At 40.8% G+C, this 17,093-nt stretch overlaps 1 protein-coding gene across 1 annotated transcript; it reads right to left on the bottom strand.

Annotated features, from left to right (window-relative positions):
• Positions 1 to 4,977: 4,977 nt before the first annotated feature.
• On the bottom strand, positions 4,978 to 15,935 carry raver1 (ribonucleoprotein, PTB-binding 1; the record flags this gene model as incomplete). Its single annotated transcript, XM_083931508.1, has 15 exons — positions 4,978 to 5,054; positions 6,516 to 6,651; positions 6,806 to 6,871; positions 7,063 to 7,197; positions 7,297 to 7,368; positions 7,542 to 7,684; positions 8,724 to 8,805; positions 8,913 to 9,040; positions 9,215 to 9,377; positions 9,939 to 10,039; positions 10,125 to 10,245; positions 10,346 to 10,537; positions 11,644 to 12,113; positions 14,050 to 14,116; positions 15,609 to 15,935. The coding sequence occupies 15 exons, from the start codon at positions 15,933 to 15,935 to the stop codon at positions 4,978 to 4,980; spliced, it is 2,280 nt and encodes a 759-aa protein (XP_083787634.1).
• Between the last annotated feature and the right edge of the window lie 1,158 nt (positions 15,936 to 17,093).

The raw sequence follows: 17,093 nt of genomic DNA, 5'->3' as shown, positions 1-17,093 counted from the left end.
TTCTCCAAACCAATCGGATCTTGCTGAAATGTCTGTTTATTAGAAAGCAGAGGAGGAGTTAGACGGGAAATGTTGCAACAGGGAGGTGAGGTTTCACTTTAGGGACAAGCTGAGGACCAGCGAGACCACAAATGACTTGATAACTAGATTGGAAAGCTTCTAAAAAACCTCTACTAATGATGTTGTGGAGCTTTAATGGCAACTGGAGATGAGAATCAAGTGTCAGAATGACCACAAGATTTTCCTTTTGCTCCACATGTGCTCCTTTCATGTTCACTGGTGTGAAATATTTAAATGGTGAAACAAGGAGCATAGTGAAACTTTACAGACTACCGGGAAAGAAACCACATTAAATGCCTTAAAGGGCCCATCAGTCAACCACATTAATTATGCATGTTCAAATAGCCTATCTAATTGAAGAATGTGAATTATAAATGAAAAGCATTGGTGTTTGTGTTTTACAACTGGCCATAATAAATCTTGAACAGAATCAGAACCCATTATTTTAACTATTTGGTCATTATCTTGTGTCTGTCATTGTATTAAAAGACTAGTCAATCAATATGGGAGGGATGGCTGTTTCGATTTACATTTGGATCAGATTGAGCCTCTAAAGAAAAATATCTGTTTTCTTGCCCCTCTTGTTTGAAATCGTCCTTCTTTTAGCATACTAAATACTTATATATATATATATAAACTTGTATATATGTGTTTTTGTATACCTGTTGTCCCGCTTCTATATGGTTTTGTATATTTTGCTAATGCTGCTCATTATTGTTTTTATTGTATGTAACTATGTACTGTATGTGTCAAATATTCAGTTTGTAATGCTTTGTATCTCACTCTATGTTCGTTTTGCTTATTGTTTGTATTATATGTATAGCGCTTTGAAGCATGCTTTGTGATATTGGCTTATAACAAACTTTGACTTGACTTGCTGCATTAGGTCAGTTGTTACACTCACATCATATATGCTTTAAGCACTATACAAAGAGTTAAAAAAAAAAACTTCTCAGATTCAATTTATAGATTAAAAATACAGAGAAAATAGATAAAGAACTGGTCAGAGATAAAGTGTTCTCACAATGTCTCATAATTCAATTGTGATCACGTAAGAGGCAAGTGGCAGCAAAGGAAATAAAAAAGATGAGAGCTGTGCTCTTGGATAAAAGTGTAGGCTATTAATGTTGAGGAGGATGATATGGGACAGGAGATATGATTCAGCAGAGGAGAGGAGGACAGGGGATGCTTCTTGAAGAGATGAGTTTTTAGGGTGTGTGGTGGAACGATTTCAAGACTCTCTATATTACTTTGCTGGTGCTTTGCTTTTAATGAAACTCAGATTGATAGTTTAAACCAGGTTCATCTCACTGCTACAGTCAGTGTCTGGATTGCATCTGCATGCTGGTTAAGTTTAAAGGGATAGTTCTTATTTTTTGAAGCGGGGTTATATGAGGTTTTTATCCATAGTCGTTATATTACCTTCAGAAGTTGACGGTCAGCACACCCCCAGTTTGGAGAATCAGGCAGGAGTTCCGACACAATAGCTATACTGCTTAACGTATTTTAGCCACTTTTAAAAAGGCCAACCTAAAACAAACAAAAAAAATCAGTTTGAGTTTTGGCTACATTAAGAATATTTTCACCGCTTTGCCTTGCAGTCAGATCATTGCCATCTACCATTCTATGGTCTTGTCCAAGCCAACAGACTCAATTAACAAAAAAAGTAATTTTACTTTAGCAAAACATGGGAGTTGCTGGTCAACCACTGCCTCAATCCGTTGGTTATTTGTGTCATTGTGTGACTTAAAAGGGTTAGGTACTAACAAAACTAACAAACAAACTAACAGATCAAAGCAGCGGTAGATGCCAATTGTTTTTGTCAGTGGACTCTGGTGGCTTTGATGAGAGTACAGATAACGACTTAATTTTCCCCCAAGAAAAGTTAACCAGGGTTTTTTTTTGGGTGAGTGTTTTTTAGGTGGCTAAAATACATTTAGCTGCTGCTGCCATCACCAGCAGTACATTTCATAGCATCCCTGCATGTCCTCCTGCCTTTTTCTCCAAAGTGAGGTAACATCTGATCTACTGAAGGTAACACACTGACTATGGATAAGTATTTCATACAACCCCTTAAAAAGAAAATCCAAATGATCTCTTTAATATTCAAGATTGAAGGTTAAAAAAACCGAGACTAACTATATATAACCCTTCCGAGAAACAGAAAGAAATCATCTTGTGTTTCTCTTCATTTCAGCAACCATGTTTTCTTTCAGTGCATCAGAACAATAACACCGTGCTAGGACATATTGCTTTTATTTCCCCATAAACAGAAATGGTTATCTTATTTTGTACTGCCACAGTGATAAACAATTACACAGAGGATCGACTAGAAAAGATGAAAATGAAGAGAGTTACAATACCCAATCTTCTTTCAGGGGGATAAGGGTACGTGTGCTGGTTTGGAATTTAAATCCCTACTATAATATAATCTTGTTTGGGTGCATAAGCGGCAACACCGTTCAAACTGAGTGCCTTTCACCCTCTCCTGAATTAAGCAAAAGGCAGACTAAAGGTAGCTTTCTCTTGGACTATGGAGATTTTACTGTTTTACAGACTGTTTGTCACACGGGGGAGTGGGCTGTTTTCTATGACTAATCCTGCTATAAACAGCTCTTGTGACATACCCCTATTTGGTTACTCTTTGTTGCTCATACACTAAAATGAAGCTGTAATAAACCATGGCACATGTGAATTTGGGCAATAGAGTAAGAGAGAGATTAAATTTTTTAGCACACACAATGGCACAAGAAATAGGACTTTCCCATCAGTTGTGTGCTTGTAATTGGTGATAAATGATGCTGCAGTGAGCTCTTCCTCCCTCTGCTCTGTATTTGGGAAAATCGCAGGTTTCAGCAGCATTCACCAGCAACTGTGCAGGGTGACTGTGTGGGTGGAAATATGAAAGGCAGAAATCTAAATGTGTCTGACACAGCGTCCACCGAGCCTCGGTGGATCCCTCTGAGAACTCTGGGTAGACTGGCTGCAGGTATGAGAACATAATTCAAGGGTGCCTGAAGCATTACAGACAAATATTACAGAAATAAACCCAGTGGCTGGGAAAACACATTAATTTACTGCCAGTCGCTCTAAAAAACAACCTCATCATTTCCGCACAATGTTCTCATTGCCATTTCCCTTACAGACTGAGAACAGGTGAATTTCTGGTCAGATTTATTTCTTAATTGACATTCCAAGGCATAGCCAAAAATAAAGTAAAACATTTGTTTGCTGAGAAACGTTAAAAACAATATCTTTTAAAAGGGGAGCTTTATAACCAATGTACTGCACTGGTGTTTTTGCCCATCAGGGGAAAGCTCCATCAGCTCGAGGCTCGGCAGGTCCACAAGAATAACAGCTAATCACAACCTTTCATCCTGACGGCTGCTGAGAGGAAGATGAGCTCTCTTCACTGCCTCTTGGCCCTTAGCACCTCAGTATGAATGGTGAAGGACAGTAATGCAAAGGACTTAGTATTGCCACACAGCCAATTACTGGGGAGACGACTTTAAGCTCAGCTGGACATGTCATTACCTTCAGGGTCTGACATAGCTGCCATTTCAGCTTATTCCTTAGTTGTTGTTTTTTTTAAATTAAATCTGAATGTCATCATTCTCAGTCTTATCAGTCGGAAATTTATTTTAACTCACTTCTCCGTTTGAAACATCCCTTCGGTTGTTTTTTATTTCTTGAGCTGGCTGTTATCAGCCTTTAAAGCTGCTGACAGACTGGCTGAGATTGTTCAATTATTCATTCAAGGAGCACAATTAATCCTCTCTGCAATAACTTGTTTAACATTCATACAGGTCACATTCACAGCAATGTCGCTCTGAAAGCCTACCAGAACCACCCATGGCAGCTGCCTGACATTGTAACTGACGTACTCGGGGGGGAAAAAGTCAACAGCTCATATACGTCTATCAATTATTATGCATTGTGTACATTGTGAAACACTATTAGGACTGTTTATTTGCACCTATTTTCTCCCAGATTGGACAACGAAAGAAGAGATTTTCTAGATGTACCCTCCCTTTTGTTCACTTGATGCTGAACATGTTCCTCAAGGTCTGTCTGCAAGTGTGCAGACTTATTAGTTATATGGTTGGTTGGCAAACCAATAAAGCAAGACATCAGCCCGCTGTGCATGCAGCCAAGATTAAGAAGAGGCATATTTAGTTCTGCTTCATTACTTCCATAATCAGGCTAAAATATATGATCACTACAATGTGTTCCTAATTAGTTGGCCCATAACACTTTGTACAACATTTTCAGTGCATTACTAATGTAGGGTTGTACAATTCCAACACTGGTTTCTTTGCTGCAAAGGTTTGACTTTTCTTTACTGAAAGATGAAATAAAAAGATTACACAAGGCCACTTACGTCATCCTGTTCTCAACCACACATGCTGATTTATTTTGACACCAATTTTATATTTAAGTGTTGAAGGTTCTCTGAACTCATCACAATTTAAGTATTTGATCATTGAGAAATGAGATGCAGCTCTTTTTGCATCTTGCAAGGTAGAAATTTAAATCAAAGTATGCAAATCTAGGCCACTTAACACCGTATTAAAACTAATTTGGGAATCGCAGTCCAAAATTAAAACTCTTAAGAGGGTTGCGCTTTAAGAGCAAGTTATGTGCTTTTGGAAAGGGTTGAACCAAGGGCCTGTGCCCCAAGAATCAAGTTAAAACATTATGAGTAAAAGAATTTCATGGTAAGCCTGAAAAGGTCAAATACCGTTATCAAAGCTTTATTCTAAAGCTCCAGTTTTTCTTTGAATGAAGAGTTCACAACATGATGCGTTTAAATAACATTTACTTGCTCACATCACACACACATATATACAGAGACAACCATGGCGGTACAGAGGAGAAGATGGCAGTTTGAATAATTTCGATCAAAATTAATGATCATCATACAGTACGGCTGCATCTCTTGGTCCATACACAACATGAGCGGTCTGCTGTGGCGCCACTCTTGATCACATCCGCTGTCAAAGCATACAGGCAAACAACAAAAACACAGGAGAGCAGCAAATTCATTCCAAACACCAGACCGGAGGCAGGTATGATTAAAGAAAACAAAAGTTTGACTCTGAAAATGATCAAGCTTAACTATTTACACAGCAAATAACACAGAAATGGTAAATGTAGATGGAAGCCAACACAGGGCAGGATGATCTCACAGAAAACACTGTTAAGGCTCAAGTGTAGCTGCATTTCCTAGCAGAGGTGAGAGGTAATGGGTTTTCACAATCAAACTGTCAACCAGATAATTAATTTAAAAAAAAAAAAAAAAAAGAGAGAAAAGAAAAACAAAGACAGTCATGTCACCGACCAACCACCTGCCAATAGCTTCCAATAGTACCTCCCCAGACCTCAAGAGATGGCCCACAGCACATGTCCATGTCCATCGTCCCACCCACCCAACTTAACCATTGAGGTGCAGGTGTTTAGACTTTAAGACATTCAAAATTTCAAGTTAGCAAACAGAACTCAAAGAAACATAGAACATACTGAACTCCTGGACAGATGAGTGAGAGGAAACTTGAAAAATGGCATCTTATAGAGGTGTGAAAAGATTAGGATCGTGACCTCCAAGTGCATCACTCGACAACCAGTGCAGAGAACGGACTCCGTAAACAAGTTGGAGGGTGAGAAACAAAAAGACAAACAACGTGGAAAAGTTTAAAGGCTTGAGAAAATATGCCGGAATGGTAAAAATCTTCACCGTCAAAATACACAGGCAGGTACACACAACTGTCATTGGTGGATGGAAAGCTGCATGTTAACCAATGAGGAGAGGCCTGAATCATACAGCAAAATATACAACCCTGTGGCAGGAGGGGAAACTAAAACACCAAAACACCATGTCATTGAACTTTTTACATGAAATTAGGAGGACTATTCAAAAAGTAGAGCCTTTGATGGAAAGCTTGTTTTAATACTATGCAAGTCCCTTTGCCTGAAATTGTGGACAGCATCACTTTAGCAGGATGTCAAACATTATAAAAAGCAGCCTATGGCCAAACTATCTGTAGCTCTGCTTACCACTCAACACAGGAATAAAAAATGCTTGAGAAAATACTTCATTAGCTAATTAACCATTTTTTCTCACTGTACAAGTTTTTCAACAGGAAATTTAAAGTTAAATCTAAAAAACAAAAAAAGAAAAAAGTAAAAACTTAATTTACCAACACACTAAAATCATATATATATTTACACACACAAACAGAAAAAAAAAAAAATTACAACCACCAAGAATTCCCATGGAGTGACGCAACTGTCCAGATAGCAACAGGCTGCACTCCCTGGCACCCTCCAGGGGTCACTCATTGGAGTACACAGGAGACAAATCCAAGGACCACCACACCATAAAGTTCATTGGAAGAGACCAGAGGAGATACCATTGTGTCCTGGCTGTTGAATGGCTACTCCTACTTAGAATATACGCTTTCGCTTAAGGTAGGAGTCTGCATAATGGCCACCAAGGCCCTGGGAGTGCTGGCCCACGTAGCCGCCCTCAGGGCTCGGCTCTGGAGATGGGATCAGCCGTGAGAACACACGCTTGTGGCTACCAATGGGAGTCTATAATTGGTTTTTAAAAAAGAGAAAAAAAGAAACTAATTAAAAATCAATAAAAAAAAAGGAGCAACTTGGACTAAAAAGTAAGACATTTATACAAAAGTTAAAAAAAAACAAAAAAAACCCTGCAAAGACAAGAAAGTTTAAAATAAATTACCTTCAAAACATTATCCAGGCCTGGGGGGTAATTGGTGGTGTGGCTCACAGGAGGCATTCCCACTGCCTGAGGACAAAAAAACAACCTTCAGTGACCTAGACTTCTTCTACAGAGGCCCGTGTACTCACAGTACACCATTAATTATTGAATGTGGGCTTATTCTTGGAACCTTATCTAACCTAATAGTTTGAAACCAAATAGTTTGAGAGGTTATTTTCAAAAAGAAAGTCCGATTCAGGCCAAAGCTTTAGGCTTACCCTGTTGAGATGGGTGGTAGGGAGGCAACCATTACTGGAGGCCTCAGGCCCTGAGCTGAAGTATGAGGACATGGGTTCGCTGGGAGGATAACTGAAGTGGGGAAAACGCTCGCTGTAGTCGGGCTGACGAGAAAGCTGCAGAGACAAACTTTGTTACTGTAGGGCAGTACGCATACGATTTAATAACATTAAATATATGTCCACACAGTCTTGAAGCAGCTGACTAAACACTACCTGCTGACCGAATCCTGCCAAGGCTCCAGCATCAAAGTTCTCCTGCTGTTCATACAAGTGGGCCAGAGGATCCTGAGGAGAAATGCCAGATGGGCATCAGACAAGATCACATCATATAGGCTACTGACTGAGCTGCAATGAGCAGCCAGGACCTATACTGTGAATTCATCAGGTCACCATGATATCTAGTAGAGTCATGTTTATTCACGTTTAAGAATAAACATTCAAGAACATAGAGTGGTTACCTGGTGTATAGGAGGATATTCTGGGCTGTAGGAATCCTGGTAGCGCAGGTTGTAATTTGGCTGTATGCTCTGGTGTGTGTGCTGGTTGGACACATTACTTAGTGTAGGCCTCTTCCTATAGGGGTGAGGTCTGCAGCTTGCTCCTAGAATAGGAGGGGTCAAAAGGACATTATATGCTGGAATAGGGCTGGGCAATATGGAACAAACAAAATATCACAATAGTTTTATTTTTTAACCAAATACTTTGACATTACAAAAATATTGTAGGGTTGACTATCGGCGCTTTCACAAAATATTTACCATTTATTTGCTAAATAGTCAGCAGTAATGTCGGTACAATGACTCAGTGGGTAAAGGCAAATTATTAAAATTGAACAGTCTGGTTCATAAAAGTAAGTCACTTGTAAAGTTAGACTTTAAAACAAAGTCCAAAGTCTAAGACTAGTCTCATATCACTATAGATAGACCTTTTAAATAAAACTAACTTCACAGCCATTCTGGCAAAAGTATGAAGGAAATAATGGCTTCTAAGCCCTAGAAGACAATTATTTACCATTAAGTACTTCAGGACCCAAACCACCTCAGACCGAAGTGTTGGCGTCAAGCCACAATGAGTCGCATGGTCATAGTCTGCATTATGGACGATGCAATTTCTTCAGCATTGCTAGAAGTAGCCGCTGTGCTGTTTTTTTTTATTTATTATTACACACTGCAGTTGGTGACGCGATTTGCTGTGTACAGAATTGTGCTGTGGCACATGGCATGTATTCGGTTTTGGTTTCTGCTGCCACTTGCCCACTCTGAGGCGATGAGCTATGGTTAGCTTGTTAGTACCAAGACATTTTGTTTTCCCGCCAACTGACTGACACACACGCCGAGAGCGTCAAGGATTACACTGATGTAAACAGCAGCTGTACTGCACCACCAAACAGAGTAAATTGTAATGTTACATACAAAACATTTTGTACATTTGATAGTTATTTATAATGTTTTGATATTTATTTGATCCTACAAAAAGACAGGAAATGTAATTAAATACTTTTAAAAAGGCCTTATGTAGGGAACATTTTTAAAGCTCTCACATGTACCCTGTATTTACCTAAATATCTGAGTCAGTGCAGCAGACAATAACAGACTGAAGTAGGAAAATCAGAACCACACAGTGCAAGAAAAACCCCTTACCTGAGGGAAAAACATTGTTGGCAGTGAGAAAGGCACTCTGGGGATGATTCACATCTTTGGGAGGATCTCCCAGTATGGATACCTGACAGGAGGGAAAAGGTGATTCATTTTTACCATTGAAACTTGAGAAGAAGGCTGGACAAGAATACATGAGGCAGAAAACATCATGGTATTTACTTGGGACCTTACCCCTTGTGCTGTGAGGCCATCTGCCCCCATCATGCCACCCATCAGGATGCCCTGCAGGTTTGGAGAGGAAGTCTGGGGGAAGGTGCACGCTGCTGTGGGGGACTCCTGCTCTCTTGCCAGGGCTCTGCCTGGGGGAAGTTATTGCAAAATACAATTATTGCAATCTTCAATAAATGTAAACATATGTTCATATTTTATAGCCATGAGATTCAACTACATACAATTTAGATCTGACATTGTGACCAAAATCTCATGACCAATGTAAAGAGGAGAAACCATGGTTAACAGACAAAGAGGGATACATATGTTTAGCCCCATAAGCAAAGATAAAGCATGCAGTCCGTGGCTCAAGGAGCTACGGCTGGAGTCAGCGGATGCCAAACCTTGGGGCAGGTCTCCAAGCAGATGGACTCCCTGCTGGACAGGCAGAGCAGCCAAAGGATTCTCCCCAATGAGTCCTGCCTGCTGGCCAAAGGAGAGAGCAGAGCTCAGTGTCACAGAAGGGGTCACACAGCCTGGCTGCAACACTCGAGCGGTAGAAAAACTGCTGCACTACACAAGCACACTTAATCAACACAGAGGCTTACTCACCACATATGAAAAGAGGTCAGAGCGGGTATTTACACTTTTTGTGCACAATGAGCACACCTACCACATCACTCAGCACCACTCCAAAGTACACCTCACACACACACAAAACAAACCTCAGTTTTCCTAGCAAATTTCAATCCCGTCAAAAGACCATGATCCATCTAGCTTCACCACCACGTCTCACACACACACACACACACTGGTAGCCAAACACAAACAACACCATTATCACTCACACAAGGCACTAGAGGGTTTTCTTTATTGTGCAGCACCTGAGCCCACAGAAGATGATTTCCCAGAAAGGCTTGCTAATGGCAAAGAGGGAAAGAGCAGAGTGGGGAGGAAAGGGTGTATGAGCAGGAGAGGATGAATCAAAATAGGCTGAGGGTCAAGGAGGCACATGTTATAGATAAAAAGGCAGAAAGGTAGCAGTACCTGCTGCGCCTTGGCCTGGTTCTGAATGAGCAGCTGGAGCAGGGCAGCGGAGAGGGCAGGGTTTGCCAGGAGGGGCATTGTAGGGGCTGCCCCAAGGAGGCCTGGACATAAAGAGGCAATCAGGATCAACAGCACCAGAACAAATCCTAAAATTAAAAAGGCATTGACTAAGATTGAAACCCTCACCCTGTTTGGGTCCCTGTGCCAGTGGGTTGAGCAGCATCTTGATGGTAGCAGGGTTATTGAGGCCTGTAAGTATCTGCATGGCTGTAGGATCAGGGAGGAGACCTTTACCCCTATTCACAGCCTTGAAGGGAGGGGTCACAAGTCAGGAAATCAACACAAGAGCAATGGCAAATGCTAAAGTAACTTTGGATATGCGATTACAGTATATCTGACTTAAATACCATGGTTTGGGCAGCAATCAGAGCAGCCAACATGCTTCTCCCAGGAGGGCCAGGGGCACAGAAGGACACCCTGATGTGTGTCCCGCCCAGCAGCCTGCCATCAGCGAGTCGTTGTGCCTCCTCAGCCATCTCAGCTGAAGCAAACTCCAACACTGCAAACCGCCGGAAACTTCCATCCTGTCCTTGAGCCAACTGTGAAAAAACAAAAAAAACAACCACAGTCATTCTAATCCTACAGATACTCTGCTGCTTACACACAGTACACAAAAGTATGGGTTGTCTGTGGTTTTCATTTCAACCCATATGTTCAGCATGAGTGCAACATCCCTCTGAAAGCACATTTAGGTTGGAAATGTCCTGTAAAAAGTCTGAAATGTATCAAATCTCTGCTCAAACCGGAAAAGTTTTTCTTTTATTTGTTTATTGATAATGTAATGGATAGAAGCTTCTCATTTAAGGTGATTTACATTGTCAAAAAACTAAATTTGTTGGATGCAGTATGCGAAATTACCATAAATAATGCGGAATGCATTTATTATCGGTAAAGTTATAGATCAATCATCATGATCAAATCTTCTGTTGAAGGTTTACAATAATAGAAAGGTACTATTCTGATATATAGCCAAATTTCCTTTTTAAAACCTTTTACTTACCACCACTCACTAGATGTGGCCTCATGAATACATACCAAGTTTCAATAGTTCATAACCAGGCTGGTTGTATCTTGTTGAAACAAGAGCTGTAAACTAAACTGTTTGCCTTAAATCATCACATGGTCATCGCTGCTTATGCCACAATCCTAAAAAAACAAACAAAAAAAAAAACCTGGAACCAGCAGAAAAGTGCAACTATGCGTGTCATGCTAAAAAAGGACAGCCCTCTCTCGTTCCAGAAAAGCCTGCTGAATGACACCACCTGGGGGAGTCAGCTGGTCATCACCATAGAAACCAGCAATGCTCATTGCTATAGAAACTTTGAGTGACCACAGGAAAACTGGGGTAAAGGTGAAAGGCACAGAGAGATCAAATATGGAATATATTTTTACAAGACAATTCCAACTGTCTGTAAACCTTCAGTGGCAGGTCTACAACATTCAGATAGACATGGAAGCATAAACAAAAAAAAGACTAACCATTCATCATATTATCAGAATATGTGCCGATTAATTTTCGACCAATCAACTTACCCTGTTCTACGGCTTTAAAAAGAGGGGTATTCTATTCAAAAAGTACAATATGAATTATCCTTCTGAAATTACATCAATGCGCAGCAGTGTGTTTGTGTGTGGTGAATTTGACCTGGCAGAAGGCTGGCGCATGGGTGTCAGCCAGGGAGTTGCGCAGGTCTTGGGCTGTCAGCAGGCTTGGGGGCAGGCGGTCCACACACAGGCATTTAGAGTGCAGCAGCGGGTATGTGAGGGAGCCTACTTCTGTCCAGTGGACGTACAGCATGCGGGAGCCAAGCTGCTTTCCTAATAGCTCTGACTTGGCCCTGGCAGCAGAGTCCTTCTTCATGTACTCCACAAAGCCATAGCCCTTGGAATGCCCCATGGAGGCACTGTAGACCAGAAAGCAGCGCTCCAGGTTACCAAAGGGTCGCACCAACTCCTCAAACTGCTGCTGGGTGAAAGCGCGGGGCAAGTTGGCGATGCACAGCAGAGCGTCGGTTGGCTGCAGCTGCACAGAGATCTCCCTGTCCCGGAGCACATGCTGGTGGAAGTCTTTGATGGCACACTGCGCCTGTTCCCCATTGAGCAGAGTCACAAATGCTGAGGGTGAAGGGGAACAGAGGGAGGAAGGGAGACAATTAACACAATTTGGTGTAAAGTGAGGGAGGGACATTTGTTCAGTCAGCATTAAGAGAAAGGTTTTCATGCACAGCAGGTCTCAAGGGGCCAACCTGGGCTGATAAAAGACAACGCTGGTGGCACAATGTCATCACACACCAGCTTTCATGTCACTGCAACATTTCCCAAGTATCAAAAGGCATTTTTTCCTCACTGAGCATCAGTGATGGCTAAAAGGGTACATCAAGGCCTGTATGAGCTTTAATATTAATGGAACTCTCTTTTAAAATGTCTACCAATGTGACAGACTCTTCTTACAGTGCCGACTGTAGACACTAGAGCCCAATATTTTGAAGCTTTATCTGGCCGCAAGTCTGACGTAACACCCTTTCCAAACGCTCCCTTGAAACAAAACAAAAAAAAACGGCCGGACATGTGAACAATAACGACCACCTCTTTCTTCAGTGAGACCCGTTTTATTTTAAAAGGGTTGTACGTCACGATTTAACAGCCGGATAGCATCCTGTCTGTAGGGCACAAAAAAGTTCTAATAATTACCAGACAAATAGAACTAGTACAAAAGCGAATCTAATTGTGAGCGTTATCTGCAGCAGTTTGGTAGATACAAGGCATACCCTCAATTTACCATCTGGCCAGTGCAATTTTCTGGCCCATGAATATCATTCACAAAGCTGCTGTTTAGGTTTTAATGTCAGTGCTTCTGAACAAATCGACTTTGAAACTTCTAATGACTAGCTGATCTTTCACGCACTTAGAACTCTGTAAACAGACAGTTCCCCTGAATTGAGAAGCAGTGCACACATACTATTTTTGTGTCTTAAAAAAAAAAATTGGTTGTCTCGGTCTGTGTCACACCCTGACGCATAAAATAAATTTTTTGATTTTTTTAGTTGTGACATGTGAGTGCAACCGTTTGTCACCTGAATAGACAGAACAGACAGATCTGTAACCAACAACAATGTGCATAACCGTCAAAAGAACATCACAAGTATTTGAATGACATGTGCCATGTAAATAAAGTTTTGCATGACGGTTTGCAATAGTCCTTCAATTTCCCATTTTGTTGGGCTATTTTGTCAACGGTAGATTGCTTTGAAACATGGCAGCTAAAGAGCTCACGTGCAGAAAACGGCTCAATGGAAAATATCAGCTTGGCGGTGTTCTGACGATTTATGTCACCTTGTCGAAAAATGCTCTATTATGTGTTTTTGTGTATTTGTCAGTATTATGATATCTACATTTATGTTTTTTATTACAATTGGGGACCAAATCTAATATTATTATATGTATTATAATTGAATCTTAGGGCTATCATATTTTTTTTGACCAAATACCCTATCAACTAATGTAACCACACGTGCAAAACCATTATGTATCGACAGAATGCAGGATAACCTTCCTTACAATACAGACAACAGGCACACCTTGAATACCTACCAGCACAAACAACTGGTGAAATTTAGTGAAAACATAATTGTGTCATCACTAGTGGTAAAAATACTGGAGCACATCCAACCATCTAAACAACATTTTTAGGGAAGGGGCAATATATTCCTTAAAACTCAGAACATTTTGAAGCAGTGTGTCCTCATCAGGAAGACTAGCAAATAGTAAACTGCTCTAAATGCAGACAACCCAAGTTGCTCATGGAGGAAATGTTGTGTCTCTGTAAATCATAAATAAGTCAGAGTGTGGTCAAGACCTCCTCCATATGTAATGTGTTTTGAGATAACTCTTCATGATTTGGCACTAAGAATAAAATTGACCTGAATTCATGCTATCGAGTGTGTCTGCTATGCTTTTTTGTTTACATGTATGGACTGTGATATATCCTTTACTAATTACTAAACTGAATATACAATATCTACTAACATGACAGACAAGCAGTGAGACCAACCTGTGCCCTTGTATTTGTCAACAAAGCAGTACTTCAAGTCATAGTTGCCCAACAGCTCATGGACCTCCTGTAAAATAGGAAAAGACATTTAAATTAATACACACGATCCAGGGTATCAGGCATAAACCTAACCAGTCGAAACAGATGGACACCCGACATAGAGCTGGGTCTGTTCGACATTCCTGCTTTTTAAAAAAGGAAGGTTTACATGGCACTGTAATACAAGATTGCTGGATAAATACTCAGTATATAAATTATAATTATTTTATAGATGGTGCAACTAGGGATCGACCGATATGGATTTTATAGGGCCGCTGTCGATTTTTTTTTCTTTCCATCAGCCATGGCCAATGACCGATACGGACTGCCAATTTTGCTGATATTTGGAGCCGATACTGCTTTTGCTCCATCACTTTAAATTATAAAAATTACACAATGATGATAACAAATGTTACGAGTCTCAGTTATTATAAAAAAAAAAAAAAAGGGAACATTTATAATACTTAAAACGGGTGTCACAGAGCTGCGATACACCTAAAAAAGGCAAATGATCGGTCGGCAGATGTACCGGTCTATCACTAAGTTCAGCTTGCTGCTGCTCATGGAGGAATTGTTGGGTCTCTGTAAATCATAAACAAATCATTGCATGTGGTCTAGACCTGCTCTATACTTAAAGTGTCTTGAGATAACTGTGCTTATGATTTGGCACTATAAATAAAAATGAATCTCTGACTTAAAGTTGTAGATTGACCGCCACATGATTAACTCACTCATGTCCACTGCCTATAGCAGCAAGTTGCACCTGTGAGGGGACGACCTGACTCATTGTTGGAGAAATTGTTCCTGCGCTGCTTTTTGACCGTTCACAACGAATGGCGATGCTGTCTAGCACTTTCTGAAATGTTTTGTGTCCCACACCTTCCACCTTTTGTTATATTGCAACTCACATCTCGAACTCCCACTACTCCCCCACCCCCCCTCTGAACAATGGTACCGCCCGCAGGCCCAACGCTCCCCACGAGTCAGGCACGTTCCAACAAATGTGGCATCATGCAACCAAAATGACCAGCTTAGACAACACATGGGCTGATGGGGAAAAAAGAGCCCCGGTGCACATGTAACACCCGTGTATTAAGTATCCACACACGGTTGGTAGCTTGGAAAATATGGGGGGGATCACTTATATTAAGTTAAAGTTATCAAATTGTTAGGCATATGAGGCCGGGGTGGCAGGTCATACACACAGGCCACAGATGACCATTATTGACAGTTATCTGACCACCTGCCAGTTACCCCCAACAGCCAAAGTAGTATTAAAACAATACTAATTAGTGTTCGGATGGGGTGCCGATTAACTGTGTGTTGCCTTTTAAATATCAGTTGCAGATTCATTAAAGTGAATATCGCACTAACCGAACTTAAAAAGACAGCTAATGAGTTAAATGGCTAGCAGGCTAACACAGGTAGCATGGCAAAGCATATTAGAGCTAGGCTAACGTTAGCCCAAGTCAATCAATCAATCAATCAATCATTTAATTAAACCTCCAACTACTTTTTACCTGATTGCTAACGTCAGAGGGGAGATTCTTAATGATAATTTTTCTACGGTTGTAAAACTCCCGGCGAGTTCTCTCCAGGCGGCTCTCAATCTCTTCAGGGCTCAGTGATGTCAAGTCCTCGTCGACCCTCCGCTGACACTCGCGGTCCGACGTAGAGTCCTCTTCGCCGGCTTCGAGTTCGGGATAACGACGTTCCCCGGACATCCAGTTTTCGTGTTCCGCAGCGAGGTCGTGGTTTTCGTGAAGCGGACGAGGGGCGAAACTGAGCCCTGTTGTGTCTGTGCTTTCATCCCCGGCAGCTGTGCTAACAGACACGACGGCCGCCATCACTCAGTTTGGTGGAAGTTTTACGGTCTGGAAACATACAGCCCCGATTTGAGCAGTTTAAACAATACACACATGGCCCCAGCGCCGCTTCTCATTGGACGAGAGGGGGACGCATTCTCCATGACTACGACGTAACCGGGGGCGGGGGCGGAGCCACGCGTGCTCCTGTATTCTTTTAAAATAAATAAATAAATATAGTAAATATATTATAATATCAATGTATCACTCATTGTTTGCATTTGGAGACCCTAGCAATAGATCAGACATTATTTTCATTGCAGAAAAAAAGATGTCAAAATTATTCAAAATAGCGGAAATTGTGACATAGAATAGCTATTATTCGGGGGAATAGCTGGTTTGTATCAGCTAATGTTTTTAAAGAAAGATACTTAATTCATTTTAAACCAATTCAGTGAAGTTTCTGATTTTTCCATTTACATGAATAAATATATTTACCCATAATTATTACAATGTTGACTATATCAGCTACTTCTTTAGAAAGGCTATCTTTGTATATTATAATTTATTTAGCGTCAAATGATGTGATGTATTTTAATATCTAGCCAATTATCCAGATTTGCTCTCTGTATTCTGCTCATAACAGGATGAATGCTGCAAGTGACTCATTGGAGCCACTGGGGTTGTAAAACAAATTTGGATTCCCTTTGAATTTTACCTGCACAGGCTTTAGCCCAGTAAAAAAAAAAATACACGTTTTTAATACCAGTTTTAAGTTGCCTTCAAATGCTGGATCAGTCCTAAATATGTTTTAATCATTCTATAACTATATTGGATAGCATCACAAATGCCCCTGGCTAGACAAAGTGTGAGGTGTTGAGGTAGAGGTTCTGTCCATGTATATGGGCCTCTCTGTATGCACAACACTGATTCAAACACCTTAACGTGTAGATTAATATATATAAGTCCAATGTGAGAGTATTCTAGGTGCATTTCAACAGCAGGATTGCTGCAAGGAAGACAACGAAGTGCTTCCGAAAAAATTATTCACTGGGTCAGTGACCTGTCTAAAGAATTAAAGTGTAGAAGTTTTTTATAGTACATTTCCTTTGCTGGAAAGCAGTGGGTTATTATGACACACATAAAGCTATTCTTTGTTGAATATAGGAAATCTGTTAACACATATCTGAATGGCACATT

This window comes from Echiichthys vipera (genome assembly GCF_963691815.1).
Source record: "Echiichthys vipera genome assembly, chromosome: 17".
NCBI lineage: Eukaryota > Metazoa > Chordata > Actinopteri > Perciformes > Trachinidae > Echiichthys > Echiichthys vipera.
Note: the sequence above shows the minus strand (reverse complement) of the source record. Positions and strands in the feature narration are given on the sequence as shown.